Raw genomic sequence first — 11,101 nt, forward strand, 5'->3', positions numbered from 1 at the left:
CGCCGCCGCCGGTCGTCGTCGCGCCGGACGCCTGGAGCGACGGCGACGACGACGACGACGACGCGCTCATCAACCCGACGGCCGTCACGACCGAAGGCGCGACGCGGCTCGAGTTTCTCCGTCGCACCGACGTCGTCGTGTCGGACGACGACGACGACGACAAGACGGTGGACGCCACGCCGTCGCATGCCTAACCCACCAAATTGTAGCACTAGTAGACGACATAATATAGCAACCATCCCATGCAGACGACGACGAGGAGGTTTAGGGTTGCAGATGGATATACATGTATATAACTTAAGACGTCAACGCAACGACCGACGGCGCCTTGAGGACCACGAGGAGCGTCGTAATGTTGTCGTAGCTCTTGCGTTCGAGCGCCGACTGGATGAGCGCGTTGGCTGCGGCTTTGAGTCGGTCCTTCAAGCCGCCCTCGCCGGCCGCCGCCTGCGCCAGCGCCGTCTGCACCGTTTCGACCGCTTCGTCGTCGTCGAGCCGATCCCAGAGACCGTCACTACACGTCGCACTCGGAAATCGACGACGTCGAGACAGGCGGCGTACCTGGCGAGGACCACAAAGTCGGCGGCCGACTCGGTGTCGATGCGGAAATGCCGCAGACTCGGCACGCACGAGACGAGCGGCGCGGCGCAGGACGACGGGAGCTGCAGCTTGAGCGGGTGGTCGCCAAACGACCGACTGACCGCGAGCCGGAGGCCGACCTTTTCATGCGCGACGCGCCAGCAGCCCGAGAAGATCACCTGCAGCGATGCTTGAGTGCATGGACCAGACATGCAAAGTGAATATGCAGACACCTGCCCCCCGGCCGCGACGATGCGCGCCGTCTCCGCCTCGAGCGTCGGCTTGTGGTCGAGCGAGACGCGGTCTGTGCACACGCTGTCGTCGGCCTTGGACCACGTGCCCCGGACGGCCCGCGTGTCTCCGACGTTGGCGCAGAACACGTGGGGCCCCAGCACCAAGAGCACGAGCCCGGTCGCGCCGTCGCGCTGCTTGCGTGCGATGGTCTGCGTGAGGATCTCGTCGTCCAGCGCGAGGAAGACCTCGGTGAGGCCCTCGTAGACAGAGGCCACGTCGTCCTCAGACACGTCCAGCGGCACGTCGGCTGTCATCGAGAGCGGTGCGTAGCGCGATGCGATCGCGTGCAGACCGTCGTGCGCGCTCACGAGTTCGACGAGGCGCGTCGAGGCAAACTCGGCCGCCCACCCGCCGTTGTGCCCGTCAAAGATGCCAAAGACGCTTGCGCCCGAGTCCTCAAACACCTGTTTCTGCACCACGTGTTCGTCCTCCATGTACGGCCGCGTGCCCTGCGTGCGCGCGACGACGACATGGCACGTCGGTGCGTGGTAGTACGTCGTCGTCTTGAGCTGGTCGCGCTGGAAATGCCGGATCGCAGCGTCGATCGCCGTCGACATCTTGGCCTTTCCCTTCACGCGCGACGGGTACGTGAGCGCGACGGGCGGCGGCGAGCATTTGGATTTCTTCGGCCCGGTCGCGTCGACGAGGCCTTTCGAGCTCGACCGGGCGCGCTTCTTCCATCGCACGTCGAGCGGCAGGGTCTCGTGGCCGGGCGAGAGCGGCCGCGGCGAGAGCTTGACGCCACGCGCGCGCAGCAGCGTCGAGACCGGCGCGTCGTACGGCTGCTTGGCCTGCTGCGGCCGGCGCGAAAAGTTGAGCAGGCGCACGGCCGTGCGGCCCGGCGTCTGCGCAATGTCGTTGCGCGGCGAAGATACGACCAGCGTCAAAGATCGCGCCAGCGCCTTCGTGGGCGTCGCGTCGACGTCATGGGCCTTCGTCGCCGGCGTCTCGATGGCACTATCGCACATGCGGGCGATGCAGCGGCGATGGCGGCAGAGGTACAGGCGGCGGGACCGTGCGACAAGCCGCGATACAGCAGCTTGGTCGGGCCGCGGTAAATTTGGAACTGCGACTCGAGTTGCTTTCCGAAAACCTCTAAGTACGATCTCGTCCCAATGGCGCACTTAACCGGAGACTGGAACGGGCGCGAAAGATCGGGGGCGCCATGACGATAATTAATACCTCCAGCGCCAGTCGCGCGTCCCAGCAACTAACTGATTGATTAGAGCTCGTGTCGAGATCTCGTCGAGTCGGGCCTTAGTCGAACCTCTCGTTTGCTCTTCAAGACGCAGCAGACACATGTCGCCAGCATATCAGCAGTAGCCAAGCTTGTCATCAAGGTGGTCCTCGCGGCGATGGCTACTGTGGCGGCGAGGGTTGCCGGTGCACCGACAAGCTACGGCTCGAGCGTGAATAGACACGACCGAAAACACACCCTCGACACATGCAGTTATAAGCCTTTGGAGCTTGGATCCCACCGACCAAAGAGTACGTACACGGGACGATCGTCACGGCGACCAAGCCGATTATTGTCCAAGTGCAGAGACAGCTGCTGCTTCAACGTCTCGAACGGGCGTTGCGACACGCAAGGGACGAAGAACCGACATCTAAGGACTCGGTTCCAGAGCGTTGCAAGCTCCGGGCGTGTCGTCGGCGTTGAGGGCGCTCTCAATTCCAGACCGTCTCGGATTTCTGCGGCGCGCTCCCGACGGTGCTGCATCGCGTTTGATTGGCCAGTCCGGGCGGGCGGGAGCTGCTATACAGCACATGATTGGTCGATTTGGTGGCGATGTGTGCTGCGTCGCGCCACGTCAGCGACTTTGACGCAGTATCGACGGGTGGTATAAACACTACGTAAAAACACGTTAAACACCGCCATCTGGCACCAACCGGTTCAGAGTAGCCTCCGTTTTGTGGTTGGGGGATGCGTTTTTCTCCCACGTAGTGTACGCTAAACCCTTCTACGTTCTACTGCACGTTGCAGTTGCCCAGGAGCTTTGATGTCCACTGTTGCAGACTGTGCAGCTGCACGATGGCCATGGTTGTCATCATCGTTGCGATTATAATGCAAGTTGCTGCTCACGCGACGGGCTGCGTCGGCGGTGTCGGTGTGACCGGCGGCGGCTTGGGCTCCTCTGTGACCGGCTCGCCCTTGAGGTTGATGCGCGACGGCGCGTGCGGGTTGACGTTGAGCGAGCCGACGACGACGCAGTCGGGATCGATGCGGATGCTCTTCGCGGTCACGTTGCCAAAGATCTGGCCCTTGTCTCGCAGCACGAGGCGCTCGACGTTGACGTTGCCAATGATGCGGCCGCCCGAGACCAGCACCTCCTTCATGCCCTCGACCGGGCCGGTCAAGAGGCCCTTGGCGCCGATCACAAGGCTGCCCTTGGAGACGAGCCGGCCGTCAAACTCGCCCTCGATCCGCAGTAGGCGCTCGAACGAGAGCTCGCCCTTCATTTTCACCGCGACCCCGATCGTCGTCTCGGCCTCGCCGTCGACGGTCTTGAGCGGCGCGACCTTGCCGACGGGCGACGACGGCGGCGACTGCGACGTCGCCCGGTGGTTGCGGCCCCGGCGCGGAGCCACGGGCGCCGAGTAGCTGTCGTCCGACTCGAACGTATCCGCGTCCGTCTCGTCGTGGTAGGTGGTGCGCTTGGGCTTGGGCGGCGGCTGGCGACTGACCATCTTGGGAGGCGACGCGAGGTCGTCGTCGCCGGCGGCGTCAAACTTGACTCGAGGAAGCGCTATCGTGGCGACGGTCTATCGAATCCCGCACTGGCCGGTGGTTACGCGGCCGCCGTCTATTTGCAGTCAACCGCCACGCTTTCCAACCGGTTGCAACGCCCGCCTCCATTACCGGTACTTTCTAGCTCCTTGGTAGAACCCACGTAGTAGGAACAGTATCAACGATCTCATTATGGGCACTGCTACCACGACCTCGGTGGTTGCACCGTCGGCCAAGGCGTGTTGTCCGGGTGGACGTACCGAGCGTCGACGCGGCGGTTGTGCAGATCGGTGCGCAGTGCCGGGCAGTCGCTCACGCTGTGAAAGAAGACTTTGGCCTGGACCAAGTGGCAGTAGCCACAGACGTACTCGGGGGGCACGACAAAGCCGTTGCGAACGCGGTGGTTGCGCACATCGCCGAGCAGAATCGGGCACTTGTTGGCCGTGTGCGACGGCGCGCCGCAGTAGGCGCACATGGCATCCGAGCGGGCGAGCGGGTCCCGTGGCAGCGGCGGTCCCGGCGACGGCGCACTGACGCGCCCCGGCACTTTGGGCATCGACTTGCCTAAGGGCAGTTCAAAGTCTTTGTGGACATTGCCAGCGACCAGTGCGTCCTTGAGCTTCTTGCAGACCGACTCGTCGTGCGTGTAGTAGTGCTCGTACAGGAGGCAGTAGCTGCAGAGAAACCCCGTCGGCACAACAAAGTCGCATCGCACGCGCTTGAAGCGCATGTCTTGAAGCAGCTTGAAGCACCGCGTGACCAAATGGCTGTCGCCGCAGTAGATGCAGCCGCGGGCCGGCGACGGGCGGGTCGATGTCGAGCGGTAGCCCGGGTGCACCTTTCCCCGGCCGTGTCACCATGCAGGCGCGTGCAGTCGGCGACGGCATGGGCAAAGACGTCGTCAAAGAGCGCGCAGTACGGACAGACGAGGTCCTGCGGCACCTTGTAGCTGGCGCGGACGCGGCGGCGGCGAAGGTCGCCGACGAGCGCCGGGCACTGCGTGGGCTTGTGCTTGGACGAGTAGCAATAGTCACAGGTCGACCCAGCGGACACACCGTCCACCGCGTACGCCTCCTCGTGCGGCAAACACTTGGGACCGCGCTCGACGGGCGCCTCAGTGTAGGAGACGACGCGCCGCGCAGCGGGCCGAGACGACGACAGCGGCCGGTCCATGCTTTTAACTTCTTCGTGGTGATAGTTGGATTCTTCGTCGGCTTCCGTGTCCCAGCGCGAGGCTCGGGCTGGCCGCGGCTCCTCGAGAAGGTGGTCGAGACTGCTGAGAAAGCTGGCGGCGCTTGCGCCGGGTGGTTCATAGTTGTCGCTTCTGGCAGGCACCGCGTCGCCGTTCTCGAAAGCCTTTGCACGGGGCGGACTTGAGGTTGTCGTCCGGCGCTTGTGGTACTCGGCGAACGATCGCATGTTGATCGGCGCTTCGGTTCCCGGCTCCATCTTGACGACGACGTCATTGCTCGTGGGCTTGGGCTTCTTGGCCGACGAGGTCGCCATCCCCGCTGGCTGCTTGCGCTTGAGTGTCGCGCCGGGTGGAAGCTCCTTCAAAAAGTTCTCGACGCGCTGGCGAAGGAAGCGATACTCGAGCTTCATCTTGCTCCACGCGCGAAATTGCAGGTTGAGCTCGGGCGCGAAGACCGTCGCGAGGAGCGTGGCCTGGACCTTGTCGGCGACGTGCGCCCGGTAGGCCTCGAACCACGGCTCGGCGACCGGGTCGAACTCGATCCCGTCGATGGCTTGGATCGTTGGCTCGTGGTCCAATAGCGCGGCCGTGAGCGGCGCCATGGCGGCTTCGAACGAGGCGAAGAAGGCGGCGCCCGATGCCGGCTCGCATGAGAGGTCGAGTACGCTCTGCAACAAAGCCATGACGTCGCCGCTGGACGCAGGACGCTGTAAGCGCTGCCAGAGCTTGTACGGATCGGATCGGTTCCCGACCGCCAGCGCGGGCGCGATCGCCGACGACAAGTAGGCGGCCGCGGCTGCGGCGCGGGCTGCTTGAAGCGACCCAAGAATGGACTCCTTGAAGACGTTGATGTGCGCGTTGTACTGGCTGCGGCGCTGTGCGAGTGCGGCCGCGCGCTCGTCTGGCGGCAAGTCGTCGAGCCGCGACGTGGGCATGAGCGCCTTGGCATCGCGGAGCATCTGGGCCATGTCGTCGGCCGTGATCGCATCCGCCAAGCTCGGGTCCACGTAGTCCTTGGTCAGGTAGTACTTGATGTGGGCGTCGGTCTCGGTGCATGCCAGGAAGCTCGTCTTCCAAGCAGCGACGCCATCGAGCGACGTGAGGATCGGCCCAGGATACCGACCGGTCATCGAGATGTGGTCGAAGCAAGAAGCACTTTATTGGTCGGGACACTATTTCCTTGTATTTACACTATTTAACGAATGTACCACCCGGTCCCGATGCGACCGCGCCTGAGGGTGGCCCACGACTGCGTCCACCGTCGTGCGTACTAGTACAACCACAACCACTCGAGCACGCGTGTCCTCTGCTCGTGTTCCTTCGTAGCGATGCTGGCGTTGGCTGTGTGGCCATCTTTACCGCGGGGTAGGGGTACGGACGTGGCATGACCTTCAACACCAAAATGCAGCACAGTTCACGGTTAGTTTGTCATGCAGAGTCGATCGACCACCCAGTTCTTAGTCGCTCGGCGATCGAAACGGAGCTTTGGCCCACCCGAGCGCCGTCTTGAGTGCGCCGAACGCGACGTCAATGCCGTAGCCAAAGTAGCTCTCCTCGTACTGCGGCACTGGCCGGCGCAGCTGGTGGCTCAGGACTTTGGTCGCGCGGCGCTGCGAGTTGTCGCTCATCCACCACAGCACCGCGTAAGTTGTGCCTGCGTCCGTCGCCCGCGCACCAAGGATGACACCGGGGTACCACTTGGCGGTGTCGTAGAGGCCGACGATCTCGACCGGGTCACCCGCCGAGTACGTTTCGCTCGCCGCCGCCGCGACGGGTGGCGGCGGCGGGGGCGCCTGCAGCGCGTGATGCAGCAGCGTCGACACGAGCATGCTCGGGTCGTGCGTCGCGATGCCGTCGACGCCGCCAATGTCCTCGAGCACCTTCCACGCGACATTCTCGTGGTTGACGAGCCCCACAAAGACGTGCAGCCCGCGGCTGTGCGCGTCATGCACGAACGGCCGCGTGACGACGCCTGCGTCAACGTACACGTGCGACACGCGCAGCGCCTCAAAGCTCTTGCAGTACCCGAGAGGAATCGAGTGCGTGATGGCCACCGTGTGGAGGCCGTGCAGCGCGGGGGCCGCGCCCCGGTGCCCGTTGATCGCGAGCAGCTGGTAGTGGTTGCCCGACGCAATGTAGAAGCGCGGACCCGACCACCACGACCGCTCGTCCGCGCAGACCGCCTCGAGGAGCGCCATAAGCGGCAATATCACCGCGTCAGAGGTCACGCAGAGGTACAATGCGACGCCCGAGATGGTGCCGAGCACGTGCTGGAGAGAGAGGACACCCGCGTCGCTCAGACCGCCGGCGTCCATGGCCTCCAGAATAAGGCGATTGTCGTGGGAGACGACGACGGAGCCGTCGCCGGCCAGCTGTACATCGATCGACAAGACGTGGCATCCGGCGGCGATGGCGTTGGTGAGCGCAGTCATCGAGCGCGAGGTGGCCGGGTGTGCGATACAAGCGACGCGCGGCAAGAGCAGGAGCTTCTCGTCGACCTCCGGAATCGACTCGAGGGGCGGCGGACTCATCAGCGGGGCGAGCGAGAGTCGCAGCTGCGTAGACTCGAGGTGCTTGGTCGCGACGTCGACCGCCCGCGCAACGAGAGGCGGCGGCGAAGTCACGGTGCCGTAGCGCTTGAGGAACCGCTGGAGCAAGCCGTCGATCTCGTAGTCACGCGGGTCGATCGACTGCACTTGGCGGCACAGCGGACACGCGTGGATGTGGTGTTCGGCCGCTTTCGCCAAGCACGACCAGCAAAACGAGTGGCTGCAGCTCAGCGTTACGGGGCTCGTGAGGTGGTAGAGGCAAATCGGGCACGACGCATCGGCGTGCGCCACAGGTGCCTCTGGCAAGAGATGCAGCAACAGCGCATCCGTGGTCGCGGCCGTGTGCGAGTAGAGGTCGTCGACGTAGCTGCCTGCGTAGAACGGCTGCAAGAGCAAGTCGGACGCGAGGATCTCAGCCTGCATCGAGCCTGCAATGCTCTTGTCAAACTTTTTCGAGATCTTGACGACCGCGAGGTAGTTGAGCACGACAAAGCGCCGCAGCGCGTCGACGCGGTGCGAGAGGTCCAGCGCCGCCATGAGCTGCGCCTCGATGTCGCCTTGGGCTACCGTCTCGCGCGAACCGAGGTCGTCGAGGATGCAGAAGAAAGACGCGTTCACCTTGGCGAGCTCGCGCTGGAGCGCGATGCGGAAGCCCGCGGTGCGCTCCGCGTCCGAGCCGGCGAGGGACTTGACCGTGCGCTTGAGGCCCTTGTAGTCGACGTACCCGCCTTCCCACTCGGGCGCCGCCAAGTACCGCATGCGCTTGCCAAACTTCATTCTGTGCGCAGTTCTTATTGACACTGAGCATCTTGACCATCCCCAAAATGCAATGTCGGATCTTGCGAGATGCGGCCTGGCGATTTAAAACGTGCGACTTGAAAAACAGAGAGAGTGACTCTCTGTGTACGTTGAAAAGGAGCGAGAATGCAGTGGTCTATTTGCACGCAACTTGGCGGGTTGGAGGCGCCACAGCTACTCTCAGAGTGGCACAGCGTCAACGACCGCACGCCCCGACAATTCGGCAACCGGCCGTCAACAAGTGCTCGATCCGTGCAACCCTGCGAGGTGAAAAAGCAAACAAATCTCGAAAGGCAACTGCCAAGTTCTGGGATTCGACGAGAGGTCTGGCACCTCGGCTTGCCACGTGGAGGCCCAAGAATACACTGTATATCCATTCAAGCACGCACTATGTTCGACCAAGCCAGAAGGCGAGCTGCGACATCCGACGCCAGCATCAACCCGCCGTGTCGCGCATGAAGCACTTGCGTCATTCCTTACCGCGATCGTCGGCGTCCTGTAGCACGGATGCCGCTGCGTCACTCGTTGCTCGCGGCGTCGTGTCAACGGTCGTGAGGACAGGCCACGCTTCTGTTGCGTGCAACTAGCCGAGCCGTTGGACCGGCGGCGCCTTTCGTTTTTAAATACGATGAAATGCAGTATATTATTATACATTTTTCGCACGAAACGGCCAGAGATTCAGCGCCAGGAGAGTGCGAATCTCAGGTTACAGCCTCGGACCACCGAAAAGCGCTCTCCTCACCCACTCACTCTCTTCCGGATACTCTCCGGATACGTAGTGACGTAGCAAGGTACAGATTTAGTTCCGGCGGCTCGGCAGCAGCATGGGCCTCAGCGCATCGCGGTCCACCAAGCCATGTACGTCGCCGCTTCCTAGGCATGGCCGCCTCATGCGCATGGCTAGTCGAGCTTGAGGAGTTCAAGGTGGCCTGGCTCGCCTTCAAGGTAGGCCATCGACCACTGCATGCTGGCTCAATCATCGCGGCAGGCGGAGATCACGGAGACGGGCTCGCGCGACCGCGGCCTCGCCAGCAAGCGCGGCCTCGTGTCGTCCAAGTTTCTGCGCAGCCTCTACGGTGGTACGTGCGTCGCCTGCAACGCTGGTGCCTCATCTTGCGGTGCAGAGAGCATGGTCGACGAGATGAAGGGCTTGCATGACGACCTCATCTCGCGCGAATACTTCATTGGGACGCTCGCGCTCTTCTACCAGTACGCAGAAGCACATGTAGCGCCTCCGTGGGCTCACCATGCCTAGGGGCAACACGGAAGACAAGGTCGGCTACGTCTTTAGCATGTACGGCGCCACGTACGGCTATGAGCGGTACGATCTTCCTTCGTCCTGCATTCGCGCATGGCTGACCGCGTGCGGCGCAGGCGAGACGACGGCGTGATCAACTACAACGACTACCTCAACCTGCTCGAGTACCTCGCGTCGCACCAGTCGGTCGCGCCCGAGCTCGCCAACGTCTTCGACGACTGCGACCTCTCGAGAGACGCGTACCTCCAGGCGTCGACGTTCCTCAAGTGGGTGCGGCAGTACCCGCATGTCATGGAGGCCCTCGCCACGCTCCTGCCCGCCACCTCGGTCGACGATGAGAACGTCGTCGACGACGTCGCGCTCTCGGCGTCCATTCCGCCGCATGTCGCCCACGAAGACACGTAGGCTGCGTCATTTCGGATCGCATGCGACGCTTGGCATGTAGCGACCCACTCAACATGAGCCCGTCGTTCAAGTACGCGAACGAGCGCCGGCTCAAGAACCTCAGCTCGTTCGAGATCCTCGGCGGGGACAGCAGTGAAGACTCGTCGGCCGACTCGGACGCGGTGAGTTCCCAGCCATGCCTCGTCGCTCATGCTGCACGCGTAGGAGCTCCACGGCGACGAGAAGCCACGGTCGTCGTCACCGCCACTGCGCCCGTCCTTGCCGCGGGACCCGGATACTTTTGACGACCGCACCGCAAGTATGTCGCGACCACACAAAAGCGGTCCTTCTGAGCGCCTTGTCTGCCATTTAGGCGCGCCGATGCCTCGGACACACGACCGCAAGGGCCGGAATCCGATCGGGAAGCTCGGGCGTGCGGTGGGCGGTGGCATCTCCAAGGTCGGCCGCAGCATTCTGCCGAAAGGCAAGAAGGGCGCAGCGTATGCCACGGCGACCGCCGGCGGGTCGGCCGAGAACCACCACTACATTGGCGGCTACTTGCACAAGATCAGCGACGGCAAGTGGAGCAAGCGCGTCTGGCACACGCGCTGGTTCGTCCTCGACCTCGAGCGCGGCGTGCTCTCGTACTACAAGGCGAATCCGTCCGCGAGCATCAACTCGCCGCACGGCTCGGTCGCCTTTTACGACGACCTCGACCTGCACCTGCACGTTGGCGACGACGCGCGCGCATCCCACCATCACCACCCGGTGGTGCACAAGCCGCACCCGTGGTTCCGCGGCTGCATGGACCTCAACCAGACCAACGTGTCGCTCTTGTTTGAGAAGCAGTTTGCGCAGAACGCACCCAACCAATATTTTTTCCAGGTCTCGAATCTCAGCATTGGCGAGTCCGAATCCAAGCGCGGGTCGCAGTACAAGGTAGTCCATGGATCGATCCAAACCTATCCACCACCGTACGATAGCTCTGCGCCAACACGGAGGAGGAGTTTATGCAGTGGACGAATGCGATCGCCGACGTCATCAACCGCAAACACACGACCGGCAAAGCTGAGCCGCGTACGATTGTGTCCCTTTTTCAAAATACGTGGATTCTCACCTCCAACTGGGTAGAATCCAACTTGTCGATTCAGCAAATTTACCGACAGCGCCTCCAAGAAGCGTCCATCCACGAAGCGCTCGAGGTACCTTCCGGTAGAAATATGTGGTATTTGGCCCAATCTTGCATTGTAGGAAGCACCAATAGGCGACTGAACCAGTCGAGCGGGACTCGGATGCGGCCCGTCGCAGTAGTGTCCGCG

The 11,101-nt window shown here is 63.0% G+C and overlaps 5 protein-coding genes across 5 annotated transcripts in view; 2 read left to right on the forward strand and 3 right to left on the reverse strand.

Moving 5' to 3' along the window:
* SPRG_21606 (hypothetical protein) overlaps positions 1-194 on the forward strand; it is a gene marked incomplete at both ends in the record, with an annotated part of 1,594 nt that extends 1,400 nt beyond the window's left edge. The window contains one exon of the mRNA XM_012354834.1: positions 38-194. Within this exon, the coding sequence (XP_012210224.1) occupies positions 38-194 (157 nt within the window). The remainder of the gene's footprint in view (positions 1-37) is intronic.
* A 73-nt stretch (positions 195-267) lies between these two features.
* Positions 268-1,933, reverse strand: SPRG_15734 (hypothetical protein). The gene is made up of 3 exons (XM_012354835.1): positions 813-1,933; positions 562-758; positions 268-514 (listed from the first exon to the last, which is right to left on the reverse strand). Exons 1-3 carry the CDS (start codon positions 1,839-1,841, stop codon positions 298-300), a joined length of 1,443 nt encoding a protein of 480 aa, XP_012210225.1. The 5' UTR covers positions 1,842-1,933; the 3' UTR covers positions 268-297.
* A 1,019-nt stretch (positions 1,934-2,952) lies between these two features.
* Positions 2,953-5,923, reverse strand: SPRG_15735 (hypothetical protein; the record flags this gene model as incomplete). The annotated part of the gene is made up of 3 exons (XM_012354836.1): positions 2,953-3,636; positions 3,828-4,439; positions 4,484-5,923. The coding sequence occupies 3 exons, from the start codon at positions 5,921-5,923 to the stop codon at positions 2,953-2,955; spliced, it is 2,736 nt and encodes a 911-aa protein (XP_012210226.1).
* A 238-nt stretch (positions 5,924-6,161) lies between these two features.
* SPRG_15736 (hypothetical protein) lies at positions 6,162-8,154 on the reverse strand. Its single transcript, XM_012354837.1, has one exon. The coding sequence runs from the start codon at positions 8,117-8,119 to the stop codon at positions 6,251-6,253; it is 1,869 nt and encodes a 622-aa protein (XP_012210227.1). The 5' UTR covers positions 8,120-8,154; the 3' UTR covers positions 6,162-6,250.
* A 1,702-nt stretch (positions 8,155-9,856) lies between these two features.
* SPRG_21607 (hypothetical protein) lies at positions 9,857-11,054 on the forward strand (the record flags this gene model as incomplete). The annotated part of the gene is made up of 6 exons (XM_012354838.1): positions 9,857-9,964; positions 10,008-10,101; positions 10,156-10,721; positions 10,766-10,859; positions 10,914-10,984; positions 11,034-11,054. 6 exons carry the CDS (start codon positions 9,857-9,859, stop codon positions 11,052-11,054), a joined length of 954 nt encoding a protein of 317 aa, XP_012210228.1.
* Between the last annotated feature and the right edge of the window lie 47 nt (positions 11,055-11,101).

Source organism: Saprolegnia parasitica (assembly GCF_000151545.1).
Source record: "Saprolegnia parasitica CBS 223.65 unplaced genomic scaffold supercont2.185, whole genome shotgun sequence".
NCBI classification, from domain to species: Eukaryota; Oomycota; class Saprolegniomycetes; order Saprolegniales; family Saprolegniaceae; genus Saprolegnia; species Saprolegnia parasitica.